Source organism: Apis florea, unplaced genomic scaffold (assembly GCF_048593485.1).
Source record: "Apis florea isolate Af1SG1 unplaced genomic scaffold, ASM4859348v1 contig_3081_pilon, whole genome shotgun sequence".
Taxonomy (NCBI): domain Eukaryota; kingdom Metazoa; phylum Arthropoda; class Insecta; order Hymenoptera; family Apidae; genus Apis; species Apis florea.
Window position 1 is genome coordinate 4,031,417 of NW_028256703.1, and position 24,216 is coordinate 4,055,632.

General features: G+C 43.0%; 1 protein-coding gene across 4 annotated transcripts in view; it reads right to left on the bottom strand.

Annotated features, from left to right (window-relative positions):
• The window catches only part of LOC100863299 (uncharacterized), a 29,003-nt gene that overhangs the window by 2,227 nt on the left and 2,560 nt on the right, over positions 1–24,216 (bottom strand). The window contains exons 2-4 of one of the 4 annotated variants that reach the window (XM_086908855.1): positions 14,039–14,135; positions 8,151–8,782; positions 5,666–7,889 (exon numbers count right to left, since the gene is read on the bottom strand). The exons of 1 other annotated variant lie outside the window; for it this stretch is intronic. In XM_086908855.1, coding sequence (XP_086764981.1) covers positions 8,184–8,782; positions 14,039–14,135 — 696 coding nt within the window. In that variant the 3' untranslated portion in view covers positions 5,666–7,889; positions 8,151–8,183. Of the gene's footprint in view, positions 1–1,026; positions 1,197–5,665; positions 8,783–14,038; positions 14,136–24,216 lie in introns of those variants that run through there. 2 more of the 4 variants (XM_012488021.3, XM_086908858.1) reach the window with 2 other exon arrangements.

Here is a 24,216-nt window from a genome sequence, read left to right on the forward strand (position 1 = left end):
ATCTCGTCCGATTTAATTCAATTCGGGAGGAATAATATCCCGTTTCTATCCCGTAAGATGGGAGAACGATAATTGCGACGAGCAATTGCTACTTTTACGGGAAGGAGGAAGGAAGAAAGAAGTTGAACCAGCATCCTTCTCTTCTATTTACCAGTTCTTGGGCCGGTAGTTTTTAAGTTTTTAAGCACGGGGAAAGTTGCGAAAGACTGTACTGGCAGGTACTTAAACTTTTTCCGCCCCTCCTCTCCGTTCCGGGCGACGATAAACATTTATCTTGTTCGAAAATTGGCGAAAGAACAAACGCGGGTTTAAAGTTGGGAAACTCGCTCGAAGTTATTCCCAAGGAATATCGGAAATCTCGTTGACCAGCATGCGAACGAATTAAAATAGTTTCCTTCCTTCCTTTCCCCGAACATTTTATCTCCATCCCGATATTCCCGATCCCGTAACGGAATTTCACTCGATTTCCTTCGAGGAAGCCTTCAAAAATTTCCTTCCGAACTTTCGATCGCCAATTAACAAGTTTTAATGCACGGGGCGGCAATCGCGCCATTCGAAAACTGCTCGTAGCTGGCCAATTAAACGACGTCGAATCGCCGATGGAAGATTCCCAACCGCTTCGTACGCGGGGCGAAGTACGTTTCGTTCGAATGTTCGGGAGAATTTAATTCGAAACGACGCACTGTTTTAGGACAATATGACGACGAATGAACGATCATCGGTCTTATTACAAATTTCAAAGATTCTTTAAAAAATCGCGAATAGAAGGGAATGAAAATTACGACGCATCGCACTGTTTTGGAGCAATAGTCGAATGAACGATCATCGGTCTTATTACAAATTTCAAAGATTCTTTAAAAAATCGCGAGTAGAAGGGAATGAAAATTACGACGCATCGCACTGTTTTGGAGCAATAGTCGAATGAACGATCATCGGTCTTATTAGAAATTTCAAAGATTCTTTGAAAAAATCGCATCGAATAGAGGAGGGAGGGAATGAAAATTACGTTGGAGGGAATCTGCTTACCTCGATCTCTGCGTTCCGTTTGCTCGTGAAGAAGAAGGGGTTAAGGTCGGGATCTCTGAATCACGGTGGAAATCGAAATGGAGACGATTGGAGAGCGACGACGTATTCGGCGGAGCGCAGCAGCAACACCACCGCCACCACCGCCACCACCACCACCACCACTACCACCACGGCCGAACGGTAACTGAAGAAGGCGAAACACAAACGGCGGCCATCAGCTGGTTTCCCGATTACTCGGCCTCCCTCCTCTCCTCGTGGGGAGCTCACATGTGCCGGCCATATGGGGGGGAAAAGTTGGCGGAGGGCGCTGACGGGGGGAGGGGGCGCCTCTTCCCTTTTCACCCTTCGTTCGCGCTCACCTACGATTTCTCGAGATTTCCGCCCAATCCCTCTTCCGCTTATTAAAAATTGTCTCTCGTTGTCGAGAATCGCCTCTATATATATATATATATTTTTTTTTTCTTGGTTGTTTATCATCGAGCATTACGAAGCAGTTCGTAATAAGAGGGTATAAATAATTTCGAGAGGGTTAGAATTTGTGCAGATCGTTTGATCGTTTTGCTACTCGGCCGATAATTGATTCCCGATACGTGTCTCGAATTCGGGGTAAATTTACCTTGGAATCGGACGGGATCAAGAGACACGCGCTCGGTCAAAGTTTGCCGAATCCCTCGGCGAATATTACTACGTCCCCTCCTCTCTCTCTCCCCTCCATCCATTTTCGATCGATGCTAATTCCTCCGTTTAAAAATGGATGAACGCGCTCGCCTGTTACGCAACAATGCGCAGCAGCAGTTGAGGTAAACTATGAACGAGCTAAGCTATGGCTAACGGCTGTGTACAGCTGCAATATCGAAACCTTTGATCTGTGAACCTGCGTCGCTGCTACGCCTGTATAGTATACGTTATGCAATCGACAGTTATCGACAAATCGACGTTAATTGCCGTCTCGGTTCGAAGCCAGGGACGAGACTAGGGATACGCGGTGCCACGCGACATTTTTTCCTTCCAAATTCTCGTACGAGAATAAAATTCAAAATTTGATCTTTTTCCTGGAAGAAGAGAGGGGAAAGAATGTTGTAGGATCGATTCGATTCGTTGCTCGATCGTTGTCCAAGATACGGGGACAACGGGGACCTCCCCTCTGGCAGCCTCGTTTCGGTTGGGGAATGGTCGGTAAATTGGCTGAATTGCCGCGTCCGAGAATCGCTCGAGTCACGCCAATAGAAGACAGAGTTCGGGAAGAGACGATCACGGCGCCCGGATCACCATTTTCGATCCATTAACTTAAATTTTGTTGGGAAAATTTATTATTTATCTCGTCTCGATGGATCTTTCTCCCATTTTCCCATTTTGGAACAGGAGCGAAAGTTTGTGAAAATTTGGGCGGATTTATCCTCGCGGATGTTGAACCCAAAACCTATTTTCCTACTCGGGAAAGGAGAGAGGAAAAGTTGCGATACGATAAAAGTCCCTCGCCACGAAAGTGAAAAGTTTCGGGCTCGTACAACGACAGATGGTTCCAGCGTGTGCAATATATATTAAAAAAAGAGGAAGAAGTTGCCATTGGCGCGATAAAAGAGCAGGCAAATGAATTATCGCGAGGAACGCTCCACCATCTTTTTCCAACCTCGAGTTATTTTATCTCGAGGTTTAATTCAAACGAATTCGACGAAACCGCTTCGTTAAGAATCGAATCCACGATTTCTTCATTTCATCGTCGCTCCCGATATAAATCCGATATCCATCGATCGAGAATTGATTTGAGCGACGAAACAACACGATCGATCCCCCAGCTGCGCCTATTCTTTAATAGGAATCGGCGCGTGCAGGCCGTAAGGGCGCTCACAGCTGCCGGAAGTATACATCTGCCGGCCGTGCCGCGAGGCTTGGCCCACCTTTGCGTGTTTCGCAATTGTTTCCACCGATTATTCGTTACCGGCTCGATCAAAACTCGTGGAAAACGTAATGGAAACCGTGGTGGAAAAGGATGAGGAGGGGGAAAGAGGAGGAGAAGGAGGATTTTGGAAAACGAAGGAACATCTGCCAGTAGGAGGAGGAGGAGGAAACGGTGATGTTCGAATCCAGGGTCTGGCTCGTGCCGAACGCAAAACACCTTGGCCCCTCTCGATCGTTTTGTGGCCAAGGTGTGCTTCTGGAAAGAAGGAAAGAGAACGTCGAAAATCCCGAACAAAGGATCTCTCCTTTCGAGAAGTAAAAAGAAGGGAAGATATCGATCCAAAATTTCATCTATCCAAACGTCGAAATAATTAACGGCGTCAGTTTGCCCCCGTCGAAGGATAAAGGCGGGCCCTCGATATCGATAAACCTTTATAATCGAATCGATCTTGACGAGAATGTTGGCAACCGGTTTAATCCCGAGTTTAATTAGCGCATTACAGGGGGGAGGGGTAGCATTAAACGATCGGCGATTCGATCTTTAAAGCAAACTTCCTTACCTCCCCAAATAAACGGATAAAGATTTATCTTTCGGCTAACGAGTTACGTATACCTTTCTCTCCTCCTCGAGATCCTGTAGCAGTCGTCTTCTTCCCTTCTGAATAAATAATCGTAATTTCCCGTAGACAGTTTCAGTAACGACGACGCGTCTTAAAAGAGACAAAAGACTTCGAGTGAGTACTTCATCGTGAAAAAAAATTCCTTCCTTCCTTCCTTCTGAAATCTTTTATCGTTTTCTCTCGTGCTTGCGCTACACTTTCCATACACTTTCAGAGGCAGAGTTGGGCATTGACCTAAGCTTGAGAAAGTAACCGGTTAAAAATTTCGAATAAAGTTATCTCGAGCAGTTAACTCGTTGAAATGCTTCCGAAAATTATTTCGACGATTTACTTGGAAATTTAAAAAATGGAATTATAAATCTTAATTATAATTCGAATTGAATTTTGTCTCAACGCTCCCATAGAGTTGACGATTGATCCAAGATTGAAAAAGTAACTTGGTTAAAAATTTCGAATAAACTTTGACCAATTACTTACTTGTTAAAACGTTATATAATCCGTTTTTTCGGAATAGCCACGTTTGATAACCTACAATTATTCGCGATTTTATTATTATTATGTTTCGAACATTGATTTAAAGTAACGTTTATTCGTAACTTGAACTGTTAAATTTTCGATATTAACCTTAGCATTAAGATCGAAAAATTTTGAAAATTTCGAATAAAGTTACTTTGACCAATTACTCGTTAAAACGCTTGAATCTATAATCGATCCACGATCACGTTTCACAATTTAAAATTATTCGCGATTATTATTATTACGTTTCCAGCATTAAATTAAATCGAAATAAATTTATTTGTAACTTCGAAATTTAAATTAAATTTTCCGCTGCCTACGTCCCACAGAGTTGGACATTTTCAACCCAAGATCGAAAGAAATAATTAAAAATTTCGAATCGAGTTATTCGAACGATTACTTATAGCTATAATTACAATCGATCCGCTTTTCGTATAAACGCACGATCGTTTTGACAACCTGCAATTAATCGCGATTATTTATTACGTTTCGATATAACAAATTATCGATACACAACTTTGTTCAACCGTTAAACTTTACCCGCCACCGCATCTGCCATTCGTCCATATCTGAAAAGAGAAAGAGAAAGAGATGGAAAGTGAGAAACGACGAGGAAGAGAGTGGATCCCACGAATATTCCCTGTCCCAATATTTTCCAATCGACCCGGTGCAAGGAATTCTCGGTGGACACGAATCCGCGGAAACGAATCTCCTCAACCCTTTCTCGTATTTTCACCCCCGCAGCTGACGGGGATACCATCTGACGGCTCGGCCAGCAACAGCTGTTCCCTCCCCTCCCTCTCGGTCGGGCCCAAAAAATCGAGACGATTTCGTCCGGAAGAAGAAGAAGAAGAAGAAAAAGGCTTTCGAACACCCGGCAGCACGTTTCCGGAAGGTGATTGGAGTTTAGAGCGAGAGAAATTTCGACGAAATTAAACGGTGAGAAACTTGTGTGGAGAACGGGTGAATCTTGAACAGGCAGATCAGTTGGAAAGTGGACGGGTTATCGGGGTGGAGATAGAGACGAAGTTTGATTTCGGATGGCGAAAGTCGGTTCGATTCCCTTGCGAATTTGGAGATAGGAAAATTTATCTTCCCTTCCTTCTTTCTAAAAGGATGAAACTCTTAGAGGATCGGTGAGATTTAAAGATTTAAAAATCGAGAGTTCTCGAATCCAATTACCTTCCGCTGATATCCGAATCCTTGAAACGAGGAGAAGCGGTTAAATAAGCATAGATTCAGCTTGGTAACAGCAGCCTCGACTACTTATTTTCGAGCGAACGTCGAAGACAACAAAAGTACCTCGACGGAGCAGATGCATGGCATGTGCTACGAGCCGACACCAGATGCCCCATTGGCGTAGAGATCCCCATCGAGGCAAGCTGCCCACCCGGGATCCTTCTCGGCCTGGTCGCGTGCCAGACCCTTCCTCCACTGTCCTTCTCCCTCGATTCTCCTCTCCGAGATCCTTCTCTTCCGGTTTCGATGCGAGGCAGCCAAGCTCGGGGACGAAGCTGCGGGGATCTGGAAAATTGTCTCCCTAGAACAGGCGCGATCTCTGCTGGAACTGGAGGGGGCGAGAAGAAGAAGAAAGAGAGGCTCGATTAACTTAGCTCTTAGTTTATTTACTGGTCAATGATGATTATCTACAATGATTTATTGTAAAAGTAACAAGTAGTCGTGTATAAGTTAAAACGATACGTATCATACATATGTACAAGAGGCTGATGACGATCCCCGAGACGAATCGTGGGGGAGGAATTGTGTCTCGAGTGCGGGTGACTCTCGATCGAGGGTATCGATCGTCGATCCAAAATCACTCGCCGCTCTACATAATAATCCCGTTTTTGATCGATCCGAAAATGTCGGCGTTGAATCATCGACGCGTAAGTCTCCGTATACCACGAACGATTCGCGCCTTCTCGATTTATTATCGTGTCGGCGGATCGTGATTTAGATATAATCGATATATTTGTAATCCAGCGTTTAAATCCATCGACGACATCTCGATCCAAATTTATCATCGTATACCATCTTCTTCCTCTTCGAATTCTCTTCGAACGTTGCACCGCACAATCGCGTTTCTCTTTCTCCGAAGTAGACGTTTCTTTTTTTTTTTTTGACGTTTTCTCTCTCTCTCTCTCTCTCTTTCTCTCTCTATTTAAAAGGTAGCGAGGATCTTCGTAGTTATTAAGGATAAGATTGAAACGGAGGCACTTGGTAAACGTGAGAAATTGCGAGAGGATTAATAATAACAGGGACGAGATGCGATGCAACGTTCGAACGATTCGGATTTATCGCGCGATAAAATAATCTATTAAGGAGTTTGCCCTAGGAATATTTAGTTTTTCTTTTTTCTTTTTTCATTTTTTTTTTTTTTTTGATTCAAAACCGACGTCTCTTCTCGCTCTTCGATCCTCCAAAACGCGAGGATTTTCCCGCGCGAGGAGGATCGAACAGGCGAAAGTGATGCGCGATAAAATAATCTTAACAGGTTTCTCTCGCTTGTGTGTGTGTGTGTGTTTTTGAAAAAACGTCTCGACAATCGATTAAGAAATTCTGTAACGGGGAGTGAACGGGGGTTCACAACCCCCTTGTTCTCCCTCGTTGTTCTCGTTCATATCGATCCAGCGTATGAACCTTCTCCCCCCCCTCGTATTGACATGGTTTATTGACATTCGTTTCTCGCGGAGTCGAATCTAACGTCCAATGGATCGAAAGACGTTTGCGAGAAGAGGGGAATTGTTTTCTTAAGCCTAATAAATAACGCGACGATAATACAATAAATAAACGAATATTATAAAAAGAAGGGGGAAAAAAAAAACGATTATAAACGATTATAAATACTAATGACGAGTATATGGGGAAAACAAAACAAAAAAAAAAACGAACGCTAAATCGTGCTAAAAACGAGATACGAGAGAGGAAAAGAAGGGAGGAGAAAAATGATTAAGGAAAGAAAGAAAAAAAAGCGACTCGTCGTACGAACGAAGGAATATAAAAAAAGAATTAACCAATTTGATTCGAAATGACGGCGTTACAACGACGTTACAACGTGACGCGCCATTGGATGTTAAGTTCATCCTCCCTCTACTGCCGTAGACTATCATCCATCGATGGATAGGAACCTGAAGAAGAGTCGCGGATCCATTTTATCGATCGTCTTTTCTTTTCTTTTCGAACAGGGATCGATTTGAAATGCTCGACTCTTCGAACGCTTACTCAACACTCGTTGAATACAATGCTTCTTTCAAGTGCACTCTTAACCTCTAATTTAAAAATTTTTTTTCGAACCTTTAGAATTTCTATTTTTTTTTTTTTTTAATTACGTACTTTCTCTAACGCGTGGGGAGAGAAAAAGAAAAGGGAGAATAACGCGAGAGAGGATCGAAGAAGGGGAGACTTTTGATTCTCACGCGGTAATTTTCCCTCGGCGAGAAAAACTCGTTGGCCGGAACGAACCGGCCACTCCTCTGCTAAGAGAACTACGCAACTACGAGGAAGTTTTGGAATCCGCTCGACGAGTGTCCCCCTATCTCTCTCTCTCTCTCTCTCTCGTGAAAGAGCGTCGTTTGCTTGACAAACACACGGCATGAATGCATTTTAATCCGGAATGGAAAGAGCTGCTTCTTCGCCTCCTCTCTTTATATTTTCCTTTTCTTTTTTCATCGCGACAGATAGCCGCGCTGGAGCAAGACCGCCAAGCCGTGGACGATCACCGGCCGGTCCGAGATGGTCGAAAAGCGAAGAATCTAGGACGCGTACTGGGTTTCGAGAACGCACGGAGAGGAGCAGAGGTCGAACGAAGCCGTTTCACCTTTTTCCTTTCTTAAAAAAGAAGAAGAAGAAAAAAAAAAAAAAGAGTATCGTAACAATTGTTTTCTTTCTCGTAAAATAACCTCCCCTTTTTGATTCAAAGGGTAGCGCCCTCTCGCGTCCATCTCTCTCCTTTCCAACCACCATCTCCTCCGTCGCTGGAGGAAGCAGAGAGAGTTCCTCCATCGATGGAAGCAAGAGGAGGAGGAGGAGGAGGAGGAAGAAGAGCAAAAAAAGAAGAAGAGAGGGGAGGGGAAAATAAAAAAAAGGTACCTCGTCTCGGGATAAAAATCCAGAGCGAGCGGTTTACGTGGCGTATCGAACGAAGGCTCGTTCCCTCTGCACCTCCAGATGGTCCTTCATGGCCAAGACCGTGGGATGATGAGGCGGCAGTCCTTCGTCCTCGACCAGATATCTCAGGGCTTCCGCGGCGCATGCATCCCAGCCGGCGTTCCAAGACGACGGGACCACCGCCTCCTGGCCCATGGTCGTCGTCGCGGTCGTCGAACGGCCCTCGAGACGTCGCCGTGACTCGAGGACGCCCCGTCGCTTGCATTTGTTCGTGGTGGCAGCGACCTCGCGCCAATTACTCGTCCCCCCCTTGAAGCTCTGATCCTGAAGGCAACTGTGATCCGGGTAATTCGTCCCTACTACTATCACCTCCATCCGATGCGGTTCGAGACCCGTCGTGCAGCTCTGCCTCCGACGGGATTGCTTCAACTCGTTGGCCAACGAGGCGGCCAGCTGGTGCAACAGCCTGCTGTCCTCCCTGCTTCCGTCCTCGTCCTCGAGCTCCTCGTCCAGCTCCACGCCCTCGTCCTCCGAGGAGGAGGAGGACGACACCAGGTTCTCCTCGTTCTCCTCCTCGTCCACGCCCAACAACGTCAGTAACCTCTCCGCGGCATCTGCGCAGACGGTGCAATGGATTTCGTGTGTGCGTGTATGTGCGTGCATGCTGTACCCGAGCCTCTTTCTTCCCCGAAAATCGAGCTCCCACTCCTCGAAACGACTCTTGTTTTCTCCGTTCTCTTGCGCGGGGGGATATTTCGAGTTATAAAACTCGAGAAAGAAAAGGACGACGGTATTACGATAAAAGTGAATGGAAAACACGGAGTTGAATTTCGTCGAACGAACGAATATCTTTCGGGATAAAAAGAAAAAAAACGAGCGGACACGAAAGGGGGGAACGATCGGCGAGGAGGTAATCGGCGACCGGAATTCGCCTGGAATCCAGGTTTCGCCTGTGGGAATCCTGCGCCATCACCCTCCCATGGGAACTACCTGTCGCTACCTCCGCGCTTTCCGTCCTTCCTTCTTCCTGCGAATTTCGCACGATCCTCCTCTCTCTCTCTCTCTCTCTCCTAACCCACCACCTCTCTCACCTCGTGTGCCTGCTGCACCCTCCTTTTCTCCACACACCTTTTCTCGAGAAACCCTGACTGGTAGTGGTGGTGGTTGTAGGGGGTCACTTCGTCCTGTTTCCGGTGGGAACCACGCGGAGACGGGACCCCGGTCTTCGATTATTAAACGATCAAATCGAGATTGGATCGTAACTACTTTGGACGGATGGGGGGAGGAGGAGTTTTTTCAACGTCGTTGGATACGATATCGTTCCAAGTTAAAAGGGAACAGAGGTTTTTCTTCTCTCGAACGATTTACGTTCGAATTACGGAGGGAGAGGATATATATATACGCGTAATTTGAAGGAAATATAGCCGGGGTATAGTTGGAAACGTATAGCGGGGATAATGGGGAAATTAAGAAGAAGGAAGATGCGGAAGGGAGGTGTGTAATACGGTTGGAGATTAAAGGAGATTAAACAAGTTTGGGCAACTATTAGTTTCTCTGGAAAGTCTGGTGTTCCGTTATGAATTATGTATAACGACAATGTGTCTGGAAAACAGAATTTGCGCGTAATTAAAGGTGTCGTGTTTTCGCCGATTTTGAGGAAATCGCGATTGGACGGATAGCATCCTGAGCGGAAAAGAAGCGGTGAAATCTGAGGGAGGGAAGATCGATGGAAGATAAATCTTCCGTCTATTTCTCCCCATAAAAGTTACCACAGAGCGAGGAACGAGTTTAATAAATCTCGTCTCGCATAAATTGAAAAGGAAATTATAATTTATAGGAGTCGGCAGGAAACCGGATCACGTCCATCTCACGATTTTTTCTCCGTGTAGATCGCGCTCCCTTTTTTCCTCTCCTTTTTTTGAAACGTGCGTCGTCTCCTCTTTTTTCTCTCTTTCTTCTTCTTCTCGTTCCCCTCTCTTTTTATCCCATCGGAAGGGAACGTCTGGACCAGTCGCGCACAAACGAGCTCATTGTTTTTTCCCTCCGGAGGACAACCCCCCCCCCGGGACGTGGACGCCGGACGTTCCCACAGGGATAGCCAGATTTAAATGTCTTCTATGCTCTCTCCAGGATTGGGTTAGGTTAGTCAACGATTTAAAGGTCTCCACGAAGGGTGTATTTGGCTAACCTACGTCCCACGGCGGAATTCGAAAAAGCAACCAGACAAGAATTTCGAATAAAGTTACTTTAGTAATTGTCTATCGATAAATTTGAATTTGTTCGTAGCTAATTGATTTTCGTACAATCGCGATCGTTTGCCAACCTACGATTATTATTGTTTCGAGTAATAAATTAATGGCAAGAATCGAGAAAACACTAATCCAAAAATTGTAAAAGCAATTAAAAATATCGAATAAAGTTGCTTTAGTAATTAATGATTATTTATCAGTGAATTTGAATTTATTCGTAGCTATTGTAATTGATCTGTTTCTCGTACAACCTACGATTATTATTATGTTTCGAACAACGAATTGAAGTAACTTTATTCGTAACTTCGACTATTAAATTTTGCTGTCCCACAGGATATGTCTCATACTTGCCAACAATCTTCGAGACGAAATCGCGGGAAATTAAGAAAGAAAAATGTGGACAGAAACGACTGGATCTCTTCTAGTAGCAAACTATATGCCGGATAAAAGTTTCATAAAAATCCACTTAAAAGATTCTGCTCGTTTTGGAAGAATAGGAGAAGACGGGTGATCGTGTCCCGGGAAGAATAAACCTTGGACGTCTTCCGTCAATTTACGACACCCCCCTCCTCGACAATAATGTCCGTCCATCGAACATTACGAAAATGATCGGAACGAATCCTGCTCTAAAACAGAGTAAAAACTCGGTTGCTCGGCGATAGATTATCGGCGTTCCGTCGAGAAAGAGAGATTATTCTTTCCTGCTGCGGAAAGAGGAAGGCCACGAAACGAAACGAACTTTGTAGATAATGGTGAATTCGATCCTCTTTCCGTATCGTTCGACCATTCATCCGTCCCTCGAGAAATTGGCAGGCAGCATATAAAATTCGTATTTCAAAAAAGTGACTTATTTTTCGACGATTAATCATTAAACGAAATACTTGGACGAATCTTACGAATGGACTTTAGAAACCAGATCTTGTTATTGGCCATTAACCCGAGTTGAAAAAGTAGTTAAAAGTAAAGTTACTTTAAGCAATTACTTATTAAAATGCTCGTATAGCTGTTATGTACAGTTGATCCTCGTTTAACGCAATTATGGCAACTTTACTCGCAACTTCGACCGTTATATTTCGCAGACACAAAATCCTTGGGGAAAAGTTGGAGATCCTTTCTTCATTTAATCGATTTAACCAGTGATCGAGATTAATACTTTTCCCCAAAAGAATTCTTGTTTATCGTTATCACTATGATAGTCTTTCGTTGAAGACGGGTCACCGAAGAATCAGGTGAAGCCATCGAGAAGAAGGATCGTTGAAATTCGGAGGCAGATCGAAGGGGGAGGAGAGGAATAAAAATTTCCTGGGATTTCGTCGCATCAGCCACGGAAGCAGGTAGCGTACGTGAAGTGCACCGTTGAGAAGAAATGTTTCTAGCTCGCGTGGAAAGCAACAAATTTTCCCATATTCCCGGGGAAACTCGATTATCCCCCCCCCCCTCTCTCTCTCTCTCCCTCCGTTCCTTCGACAAAGGGTCGACGTTCAAGCTACTTCGAGGCGAGAATAAAGTTCGTTCGGCAACGTCTCGAGTCGAAATTTCGAATAAATTCGATCGTTGCAAAACTTGCTTACTTATTACGCGTAACGATCGTCTTATATACGTCTCTCTAGATCTCCGTTTCCTCTTCGCGAGATTGCCATGGGTTCGAGGCTTCGCGATAAATTGCAAACGTTTTTTTTTTCTCCTTCGACGATAAAACGACCGACACCCAGCATCGTCCAAGAGCAATCTCCAGATAAAAGTAATCACCGTTTCGGCCAATTAAAGAAACGCAGGGAGGGAGGGAGGGGGACGAGTAAGATCGAGATTACGCGATGGGGGCCTACAAATTATCGATGGAAGAGGAGCGATCGATGCGTGGATTAAAGCAATTAAGAAGCGACTCGAAGGAATGTAAAACGAGCAGGGAGAAGAAGAGGGAAAAAGAAACGCTCGATGGTGGTGGTTTTCGATGGATCGCGTGACCAAGGGTTGCCGGCCTGCCCAAGGAATCGAGCATGGTCTCTCGATCGTTCTGAAAGGTAAAACGGTCGAAGGAGAGGGGGAGGAGCAGAGGAGGAGCGGGTAATTAGGACCGATTATCGGACGAACATCAGGGAAGGGGGGAGGGCGAGGTAAATTAATCGCGGAGTGGCGTAATTCGTCGATAATCGAAGGAAAGTCAACGACGATAATTGGACGGAGGTGTGGACGGATGGGGATCCAGGTATATACCTGGAAACAATCGGGCGAGAAAAATCTCTGTTGTGCGAAGAAATTGCAGGACGACCGTCCTCCCCCCTTTTTCCACAACTCTTCTCCGACTTTGACCGTTCAACCGAGACGAGAACGGGGAGGCAACCCTCCTCCTCCTCCTCTTCTCGCAATCTCCTTGTTATTGCTTTTTCCACGCTCCCTTCTGTTCTTTCTCCAACGATTTTTCCTTTGAACATCTCTTTTTTCCTCTCTCTCTCCCCCGATAGAACGCGAAAAACCGGTATCCCGCGTAGTTTCTAATTTGGAGAATTCTCCTCTCTCTCTCTCTCTCATCTCGAGAATCCTTCGAAAAATATTTGATTCGTCTTGGTCTTTTATCCTCGATCAACGAGGAGGACGTAATTTCATAACTGTCGCTGTTGTTTCTCCGACATAGGGAGGAGGAGGAGGGGAAGAAGGCATTTAAAGGAAACGAATTCAAACAAGGATACGTTTACAAACCGCTCACCACCTGGTTTCTCTCCGAGGAGGCAACGACAAAGTTAGAAATAAGCCGCGACAAAGAGGAGGGATTTTCTCGCGGCTGTAAATAATTATTCTGTCTGGGGGGATATTAGGGGAGGAGGGGAATATTCGCTCTTTGTACGGGGAGGGGAGTAATTGCATTTCTGCCAATTTTCCCCGCAGCTGAACGTTTATTTAGCTTAACAATTTTCGAGAGAGCCCACCCACCCCTTCTTCCTCGAGCCCTCGAGCGCCCACCGCCCCCGCCGTTATTCTGCCTCGTTACACAGGCCGACCCACCTACTCTCCTCCCTCTCTCTCTCTCTCTCTCTTCCACCCCTTCCACCCCGGCAATCTAATTAACGAGCAAATAAAGTGCGCGAATGCACACCGGTTTCCACCGCAGAGGGATAGGGAAAGGGGTGGTGGTGGTGGTGGTGGTGTAAAACAAGGGGGTAGTTAGGAATAGAAACGGGAACGAGGATATTCCAAGGAGCAATTTGAATTGCAAGAAACTTGTTTGCGCGCTTTATGAATATCATCCCCTCCCCAACGGATATATAATGCGATGTTATATCATCATATCGGGAGGGGAGGAACTTGCGTCGTGATTATTCTATCCCCCTCCTCCTCCTCCTGGGGAGTGGAGGAAAAAAATAATTCGCTCGAAGAGATTCTCGTCTCGTCCCCTTCGGGCCTCGTTTTAATTAACCCGATTGTTATTACCACCCGATTCGTTCCTCGAATCCGGGGGAGTTGTTTCGAGTTTGGAGGTGGTGGTGGTGGTGCTCGATCGCGACCTTCCCCCGGAAAGGCCCTCCCCCTTTTCCCCCGTTTAAACGAGAACATGCTGGCCTCGTCTGATCCCATCCATGGGGATGAAAGAGGGGGAGGGTAGGGGAAGAATGAAAGTTTAATTACCTCGAATTGTCGGGGATGAATCCGCGACGTCGGTCGCGAGATCGACCAGCTCGTCCAACCCTGCTGCGCCCCCCTCCTCGCAGTCCATCGTCGTGTCCTGAAACCAAAACGTGTCCTTCTCACAACCATCCTTCCCTCTTGCTTCTTCTTTCGCGAGCCTGTTTCTTCCTTTCTCTCTTTTGGATAGGAATACACCGATTCAACCCGTACGCATTGCTCGGTATCTGGCGAGCCTGATAAATGCGAATAAATGCCGCCAGAAGAATAAACGACTTATCGTTATCTCGTGCTCGTCGAAACGATCGTTCCTCGTCGATTTATTTGTCCGCAGGAACGGAAACGATCGTTGGTTGACTCGATCAATTTAAACGTTTTCGTCCGCGAAAAGTACGTGGATAAAATTGTTATCAACCTGTGTGACGAATATTTAATCGGGAACGCAAACGCGAGACAAATGTACACACCGTTATCGTTATCGAAGAAGTTAAGAGGCGGAGAAAAAGTTGGGAGGAAGATCCATCTTAACGAGCATCTCGGCCGACGAATTTCGAAAAATTGAAACGCGTGGTCGAACCGCGACGAGGGTCCCGCCTCGTCTCATTAACGTAACGTACATTGTAATCCGTCGTTACACCGACTCTCTCCCTCTCCCGCGAGCAACGTTTATTTACGATAAAATTGCACGGTGCGAAACGGCCGACTCGGTGGCAAAACCGATTTAATCGCCCCTCGATTTCCCATAAAATCGGCCTGCCTCCACGGATCAGCCGTTCGTTAAACGCCGCCTTCTCGAATCCCTTGAGCTGAATCACCGTTAATAAACAGGGCATTAAAAGGAGAGGAGAACGAAATCCAACGGACCGCCCGTAAGAATGTTTTGAAGAAGAGGAAGAAGAAAAAAAACGAATCTCGATCCCGCTGGTAAATCGTCGAGTATCGTTGAGCTAGGACGAGCTATATACTTCGATTCGTGATTAATTGATGGAGCGAGCTTCGCGTTTCGAAATTATCGCCAATGGAAAAGTAAAGGGTAATTAATCTCGATTGAATTTTGTACTCGCTACAATTCGCGATATTTATCGGGCAAATTTTACGGGCTAAGATTTATAGGCCGCGCAATTTTCAATTAATTAATTAGCGGTAAGACGAGGCGTTTGTTTCGAAATAACGATCGATTATGACGCGGCACGATTTATAGGTGTCGATTCAATCGATCGAGAGTTCCATTGAAAGAAAGATCGTGTCGTCTCGTGTCAACTTTATCCATTTTAAATGAAACACCCGCTCACTTGCTCGATCAATTCCATTCCGATCGAATTAGAAGCCTGTATCCCTTGGAAATTTCTCTCCTCTCGTTCGCCCATTTCGCTCGTTGTTTACGGCCGACCTTGGTCATCCGTAAATTGGGGAAATTTATCGCGTGCGAAAATGCGACCCAGAGAGAACGGGGCGATAAACGAGCGTGAAAAGCGACCGTGGTCCTGGCTCTTCCATTCTGACCATCCACTTTTCTCCACTATCGATATACCAATTTCACTTCTGGCTGACTTGGGAAAAGGAAGGAAAAAAAGAAAGGAAGGAGAGAAATTTCGAAGAGATGAGAAAAGCAGGCAAGGCGTGTGGGAATATTTTTCTTGGGCGGTCGAGGAGAAACGATAACAATCTCGGCCAATATATCCAAGGGATTGGATAATTATCAAAGGGCGGCGATACCACCCTGTCCGCGAAGAGGATCCATCCATCCGTTTTTGAATCCACGACGCGTCGAAAAAAAAATTTCACGATCGTTTCGTGGACGAGGTAAAAATTTTGTTTCCCGGAGGAAAGTACGAAAATAAATAAATAAATCATAGATTTATACGTATTGAATCAACGTCGTTTAAATATTTTCTTAAATGAATCGATAAAATAAATTAAAAAATTAGTTGAATTTAAAATAACATTAGTTGGTCAAATTAAAATTGATTTTAAATAAAATTATATTTTAAAATTCATTGGATGTGTGAAATTTAAGAGTTGAGTTTTTTATCTATTTCCTTTACTTCATTATTTTTAACTCATTTATCATATTAATAAATTCATTCTTAATTAAGTTTAATTTAAAATTTAAAAAGAACTTCAAAATCATTAAAAAAATGAAATTGATTATTCATAATTCTTCCTATTATTGTTTTACCAGGAATTTCTTGATTAATTCGATCACGAATCTTATTTAAAATTTTATTAATTTTATTAAATTATATATTTATATATATATAATGAATTTAAAATCATCTCTAAATCTAATTAACAATCTAGCGTTATTATTTTTATTAGACTAATGACAATTAATGAAAAATTAGACTAATCCTTGGAGTTTGGTTAATCGTATATCCGAAATTACAACAATGAAGAACGGGAAGAAGCAGCAGTTTCGCGCGAATGAAAATTTTCTCGAAAAAGGAGGGATGAGAGATTTCGTTGTAGTCGCGAAATAACTTCGAATAAATAAAAAAATTCCTACATTTAACTAATGCAAATACACATATAATTATAATTACATTCTAAGGGACTCTTGTTACTCGATCGGTAACCTTCTTAAATATAAATACGAGTGCAAAGGATTAATTCGATATTTAATTTCAGTTAAATGTTATTTGCACGATTCGAACAACGGGAGAGCTATCGTTCGAGATATCCAAGATTTTTCAAAACAATCCAATTTATCGATCCCTTATTTTCAAAAAGATTTGAAAATTTCAATGTTCAAAATGTTCAAAATGTTCACGAAGATCGGTGGAACGAAGGTAACCATTCGCCTATGGTTAAATTCGCTTCCCTATTTGCACGATTCTTTCAAAATAATCCAATTCATCGATCCCTCGATTAACCTCGAAGCTTAAAATTTAACCCTTTGCACTCGTATATCGCCATATAATCGCCATCCTACATTTCATTACTACGCATATAATATAATTACATTCTAGGGATTTTTGTTACTCGATCGAGGTGTTCGTTGAGCGAGTTTCGAGAGAGGAAGATTCTGTTCAAAGGGAGGGAGGAAGGTGAGTGAGAAAGAATGGAGGAAAATGAGAGGAAAAAGGAATCGAGGAGGAAGGATATTTTCATGGTGGAGGTGATAAACGGGCGATAAAACGGGCCGAGGATGAGATACGAGACGGAAGGGGGGACGTTTAAAGAAATTAAGAAACGAGAAACTTTCGTCCACTTTCGGGAGAAGCTTGGAATTTATTTTTTCCCCCCCTCTTTCTTCTTATTACCTCGATGCTTACCTTTAGAGAGGTAGCAGACAGAGAAGAAGAATTTTTTTTTTCTCAGGAAAAGACTTTTCTTTCGCGACGATCGTTGCGAGAATAGACAGACAATTTGCTCGTTCAATTTGAAGGATTTTTTGGATTGGCGAGATTAAGCGTGGAGGATTAATAGAGCATCCGCGAGATATTGATTCCGAGGGTAAATATAAATCTCCTCCGCAAACTGACCCAGTTTTCACTCGAGACTACGTGGTTAATCGAGTCCTTGACACGGGCATCAAAGGGGATGCACGCTTTTCCAGAGCGGGAAGGGAACAGGGAGGGGAGGGACGAGGGATTTCGAGAACGGTGAACTCTATTTTAACTCTGTTTTAAAGAATCGTAAAGGGTCCGCACGCCAACACGCCACGATTCTCGAGGGCATAAATTTCCATCTACTTCCATCCACCAAGGGCGAAAGAACAATTTGCCCTTCTTTCTCCGCCCAGGCCGTTATTTTCACACAATGAAAAATACGGTCGAAACGTAAAGATAAACTCGAAAGAGAATCGAGAAATCTGGGAAAGGAAAACTTGCGAGATTCAATTTCTTGCCGAAATCCTCCAACTTTTCCAACTCCGTTTGTCCCCGCTTTATAACCCCGTCCCCTTCGTTTAAAACCAGATTTAAATAACGCGAGCAATTTCCTTGTGCAATCGACGTGTTCGTTTCCAAGCTAAGAAATCGGGCTAGAAGAAACGAGAGAAGAAAAATCGAAAAAAAAAATCGGGCGGAAGTGGTAAAGTAAAGAAGATGGCGTGGATCGATTGTTGTCGGTCGATTATTTCTTTTTTCAAGAAAGAAGGAAGAGAGAGAGGGTGAAAAGCGTGGCGTACAAAGCGTTTGCCGCGATGAAAGCGGCGGACAAGACGGGAAGCGTTGTAACAACACCGCTCGCTCGTTAAATAAAAGTTTGTAACGAGGTAGAAAATGAACGCGCGAAAAGATGGATTAGCGTGTTGAAAAAGCTAATACGTTAACAAGCTGTTGCACGCCTCTCTTCTCCCTCTCTCTCTCTTCTTTTCTTTTTCTTCTTCTTCTTCTTCTTCTTTTTCACTCGGACACGATCACGCGGATTACATCTCATTAATCTCTTGAATAAACAGAGTCTCGAGTTGGTCGATTTTCATTTCGATTCCAATCTAGTTTCATCGATTTCTTTTCTTTCTTTTTTTCTTTTTAATTATTATCACGTCCGATATTTTAAGCGACATTTCCTTCTCGATCGAAAACGTTTAATCCACCAATTGTCTCGAAAATATATATATATATATGTAAATGGCGAAAAACACGGTTAATTTATCACCGAAGTTGAAACGTTAATCAGAAATTAGCCTCGTTGTGACCTATCTAACCAATCCCTCGAACAGGCTTATCAATTTTAAACGCGCGTAAATGGCCGATAAACGGGACTAATTTGTCCATAAAATGCTCGCGCAAATTACTTCCGCCCGCTTCTCTCCGCCATCGATCTAAATTGCAAATACAAAGGAATTTTAATAACCGGTCGTTCACTCGGCGAGCATTAATATAAATTAGAGAGAAATTAACTCCGACGATACTCCGTAATCCGTGGCGAAATTGCCTAACTTTTTCCTCCCTCTGTAGTATAGTATGGATAAATGGAAAATCCACGATAAATAATCAACGGTGGATGGTTCGAAATTTCATTCGTTGGATTCGTTAATTCGAACGAGCGGCCGCCTCGTTTCCATTTTCTTCTCGCGCGAGCTTCGAAATTGCTCGGTTTTTCATAAATTCGCAGTTAGATAAATCCGCGATAAATGCGTTTCGATGGAAAATTTGATTATTCGAAGGTGTACGAGCTCCGAAATTGCCTGATTTTTTCTTTCCAAATGATAAATAAATGGAAAATCCTCGATAAATACAATGGAAAATTTAATTGTTCAAAGCTACACAAAGCTTTGAATCTTTTTTTTTTTCTTTTATAAATGATAAATAAATGAAAAATCCACGATAAACACGTTCGATGGAAAATTTGATTATTGGAAGGTGTACGAGCTCCGAAATTGCCTGATTTTTTCTTTCCAAATGATAAATAAATGGAAAATCCTCGATAAATACAATGGAAAATTTAATTGTTCAAAGCTACACAAAGCTTTGAATCTTTTTTTTTCTTTTATAAATGATAAATAAATGAAAAATCCACGATAAACACGTTCGATGGAAAATTTGATTATTGGAAGATGTACGAGCTCCGAAATTGCCTGATTTTTTCTTTCCAAATGATAAATAAATGGAAAATCCTCGATAAATATGTTCGATGGAAAATTTAATTATTCAGAGCTACACAAAGCTTTGAATCTTTTTTTTTTTTTTATAAATGATTTGATTATTCAAGTGTCCACGAGCTCCAAAATTGACTAATTTTTCTTTTCCAAATGACAGATAAATGGAAAATCCGGGATAAATACGTTGGATGGGAAATTTGATTGGAGAGGTTAATGGATGATCCAAAGGGATGGGCAGAGATCGTTAATGAGTCTCGTTTCGATTTTTGTTCGCGCGAGTTTCGAAATTGGCTAATTTCATTTTTTCTTTTTTTCCAAATGACATGTAAATGGAAAATCCGGGAAAACTTGATTGGAGAGGTTAATGGATTATCGAGAGGGAGGGCAGAGATGAGCGTTAATGAGCGTCTCGTTTCGATTTTTATTCACGGTACGCGTGTATCGTTTAATTCTTGTAACTGGAATGGTGGGCCGCCAGGTCGGTGCACTGTCTGCTATCGAAAACCGATATTTTTGCCTGCAAGGTAGCGGAACGACAACCCCGGAAAAAGGGGATGGTAAAATATTGACACGATACAATAAACGATCCTATCGACCATCGCTGTATGTATCCTCCTGTTGAATTATCGAATTTTATCCCTCCTCCCGTGCGAATGGTAATTAAAAGAATTACGGGCAAGAAGGAGGCCGAGGATAATAAAAAAAAAAAAAAAAAAAAAAAAAAGAAAGAAAGCAGAAAAAGTTTAAACGAGGGACCGATCGAACGAGAGGATATCGGGATCATGCCAGAAATAAGTGTCTCTTTAAAAAGACTAATTTAATTAAAAAAAATTAAAAAAGAAAAAATAGCAATACCCGTATTATTTATATACCTTCAACGTGTTCCTCCCATTTATACTTTTTATCCCCTCGAATAATAAAATAATACTTTAACATCCAAAGATTTTTATCGCGTTTCGAAATATAGAACAAAATTACTTCCCCTGTTCAATCAAACTTGCTAATGCAAACTTGCACGTTGATCGAAATTACAATCATTATTGGGGTATATGAAAGAAAAAAACAGAAAAGAAGGGAGAATCACCCCTCGTTACCGCCTCTCCCACGAAGAGAGAGAAAGAATTTCGAGGATTTCCCCCGAAAATTGATGAAAAATTCCAGAAAGGACAAAACCAGCGGCGTGTAAAAATAGATGGAGGCGCGCGCGATGGAGGCTTTCTCTCTGTCTCGCGGCGAGGAACGAGGAGACCGATAATCCGGCTAATCGATGGAAATAAAGGGGGTCGAATACGAGGTCCCGTATAGCGGTATTAATTCGCTTACAACATTTTTATGCGGCGCTCGTTTTATTGAAACGCAGTTATCGTCCTGCGGACCGATATCGAATATCGATACTCTTGCTTGCGCGAGCACGGATGTGCAAGGTGGTCGTGAAAGAGGGAGGGAGAGAGAGAGAGAGAAAAAAGAGAGCGAACAAAACGCGCTGGTTCGCCTCGTAAACGATATATATATATATATATATATTGCCGTATCGTAAATATGATACGGGCCCATCCGCGTTTTGCATGTTATAAATCGATTTTACACCGAGAACCGATAAAACGGGACGCTTAACAGAATCGTTGTTGTATCTCGAATAAATGCACTCTCGACGTTAAGAGAGGAAGCTTGGATATACACGAGAAGGGGTGAAAGGGGGTGGTGAAAGAGGGGGAAAAAAGAGAGAGAGAGAGAGAGATCCATTGGACAAATAGCCGGGCTTTATGCGAGGATAATTTAAAGAAAAAAAGAGGAGATGGCGGTTTTTATCGCATCAGGGACAAAGTGGGAGACGGTAAGCTGATCAAGCGGATATTTCGTTTGGCCTTTGGATTAAAATTTAAAGAGAGTGCGCGAGAGAGTTGTTTAACGTTCAACTTTGTGATAATTTTGATTAAATGTGGATACACGAGTGGATATTATACGCGGCCAATGGTAAATTATATACGTTTTAAAATTGAGAACGTGTTTCGCGTTGGTTATTAAATTATAAAAGGGAAAATTTGTTCGTTCTACGTGATTCCGTTTCGAGATAGCGCTTGACTGTGCGCGCGTTTCTTTTTTCCTTTGTATTTAAAAAAATGGAGAAATGGAATTAAAAGATAAGCTCGGATTCGCGGGATAATTCCCGTGATGAGAAAGAGGGAGAAAAATTCAAAGGAATACGATTCCACGCTTCTGTGTAAAAGAAAAAAGATGGGGAAAAGTTTTCGGTAGCGAAATAAGATTTCTATTTGAAATTTAGATCCCGACGACAACGGGAACTGAACGAATCGAGGAACGAAAAACCTGTAACGATTTCGATACGGAACGAGGGAATATTTCAACCTTCTTGCGATCGGGTTATTCTTTGCGATCGATTTCAGAGCTACGAAGGAATTCCTGTATCGACTCGAAAAATTACCTTTCCAATCTTCTTTCGAATCTCTTTTCCTTTTTCTTTACGTGAATCGTGAAGTAAATTCAAAAGCGAAGAAATGAAAAAAAAAAAAAAAAAAAACCAAAAAAAAATCGATTCGAATCGATTCTCGAACGAAGAACGATCTCGAAGAAAGATCGCGTTTGGGCAATTTTCGGGGTCGACGTTGGTGTACGATAAGGAGGGCAAAGAAGGCAGGTGGAAAAATTCGAATCGATCGAGAAAAGGCGTTGCGAACTTTTCAACTACGTGGAAAATGTAACCAGAGATACGCGTATCTGGCCGGAAGGAAAGAGTTCAAAGAGCAGAATAGAAAGTGGAAATGGAAAGTAATATCTTTCTTGGTAGCGAGAACTTATGCGCCTCCGTGTAATCGCGCTTTATATCTTATCGAGATCCTGACGCGATGCCGAATCCGTGTAATTGCAATCCGCGCTTTTTTTATCCCCCCCCCCCCCCCCTCACAGGGAACAGAAGATGTGAAAAAAGAAGAAAATGTTTTTTCCCCCCTTTGATAAAATTGCAGATGAAAACTTTCTCGCTGGAAATTGCTGTACGAATACTCTTTTTCTCTTCCTCTATTTCTTCTTCCTTTTCCTTCGACCAGAGTTTGGACGAGATTGGATGCGGTTGAACGTTTCCAGGCGAAATGAGATTTTAATTAGCGCGACCCTGGTTGTCGCTGTTGCTCGAGGTAATCCAAAGATCGGAGGGAAGAGAGGAGAGGGAAGGAAAGAATATCATCGCTCTCTAGGATTTAAATTTTGTCCCCTCACTTTGCCCCCTCTCCCGTGTAATTTAACCGAGCGCGATTGTTTCGTGCGAAACGAGCGTTAAGCGGGGATAGGATAATCCCGGCATTAATTCGGCGGAGACGTCTTCTTTCGACAAAATACAACAACAATAACAAGGGGTGAACGAGAGTGAAAATTATCTCGAGAGTTTAGATCGTTTTCTAAAAAAAAAAAAAAAAAAAAAAACAATTCGAATAATGAAGAGATCGACGTCGAATCGATCGATAATTGCCAAGGATTTCGACGACCTTTTTCCACCGATTTCGCGATTCGATGAAAGATTTCATCGACGCGATGGAAACTTTATCAATCGACGATGGCCAATTCTCCTTCGTCTTCGAGTGCAACAACGGAACGCTATGTCCAAGAAAGCAATTATTTAACAATCTCAACTGAGATAACGTTACTAACCGTTACTATCCGTGCGATTTCTATTTTAATTTTAATTAAAATTCGACGAGTAACGTCGTCGAAAGTCTTTTCAACGTTTTGGGAACGGACCAGACGCGTTTCCAACAATCAAAGCGCACGAGAACACGAGAGAATTTCTTTACGAGAGAGAGAGAGAGAGAGAGAGAGAGAGTGTAGGTAGCGCTCGGGGCGCAGGACGATTATTAAACGCACGAAATTACTGTTAATACAGTGGACGGGAATGCATCGACTTTAATTGGTATGCGGCGAGTACCATTAACGTTTTAATTAGCGGCAAAGCAAGCTCGATACACGTCGACCGACATTTCCTTTCGGCGTTCACGATCGATGCACTGGCATTATAACCTGTTAACGTTCTATTTACGGAACAAAACGCGTTTTCTTCCCCCGACGAAAAGGATTCCGCGGCTCGAAAATGCTTTCTTTCCCTCCCCCCCCCCCTCTTCTTTGTTTTCAATTGGAATAATCTCCGAGAGATTACGATCAACGCCTACTTCTGATCCTCCGAAGAACTTTATCGGCTGCTCCTTCTCCCCCTTTTTTTTATCGCCTTCCTCGATCTCTGCGATCTCCTTTTTTCTTCCATCAATCGCGAATTTCTTCTCTTCAAACGCTTTTTCTCCTGCTCTTCCTGATATCAGAAATCAACATCGATCTGAATTTTTTATCAGTTTCCTCGATCTTTGCAATTCTTTTATCTTCGCGTGTCGAATCTATCCATCTCGTCGAAGAATTTCTATTTTTAGATATTTTTCTTTTTTTTTCCTTCCGGCTTCAATTAGAACCTTCGAACGCTCCATTGATCGGAATCATTCATCGATTTTCGTATTAATATTTCTTATCGTTTATTCGGAATGTACGAAATAGTTACGTCGATCGTGGCACGGTGAAAATTTTGTAGAGAATTTTTAAAATACAGCGTATTATTATTACCGAGATAAAGAAAGTC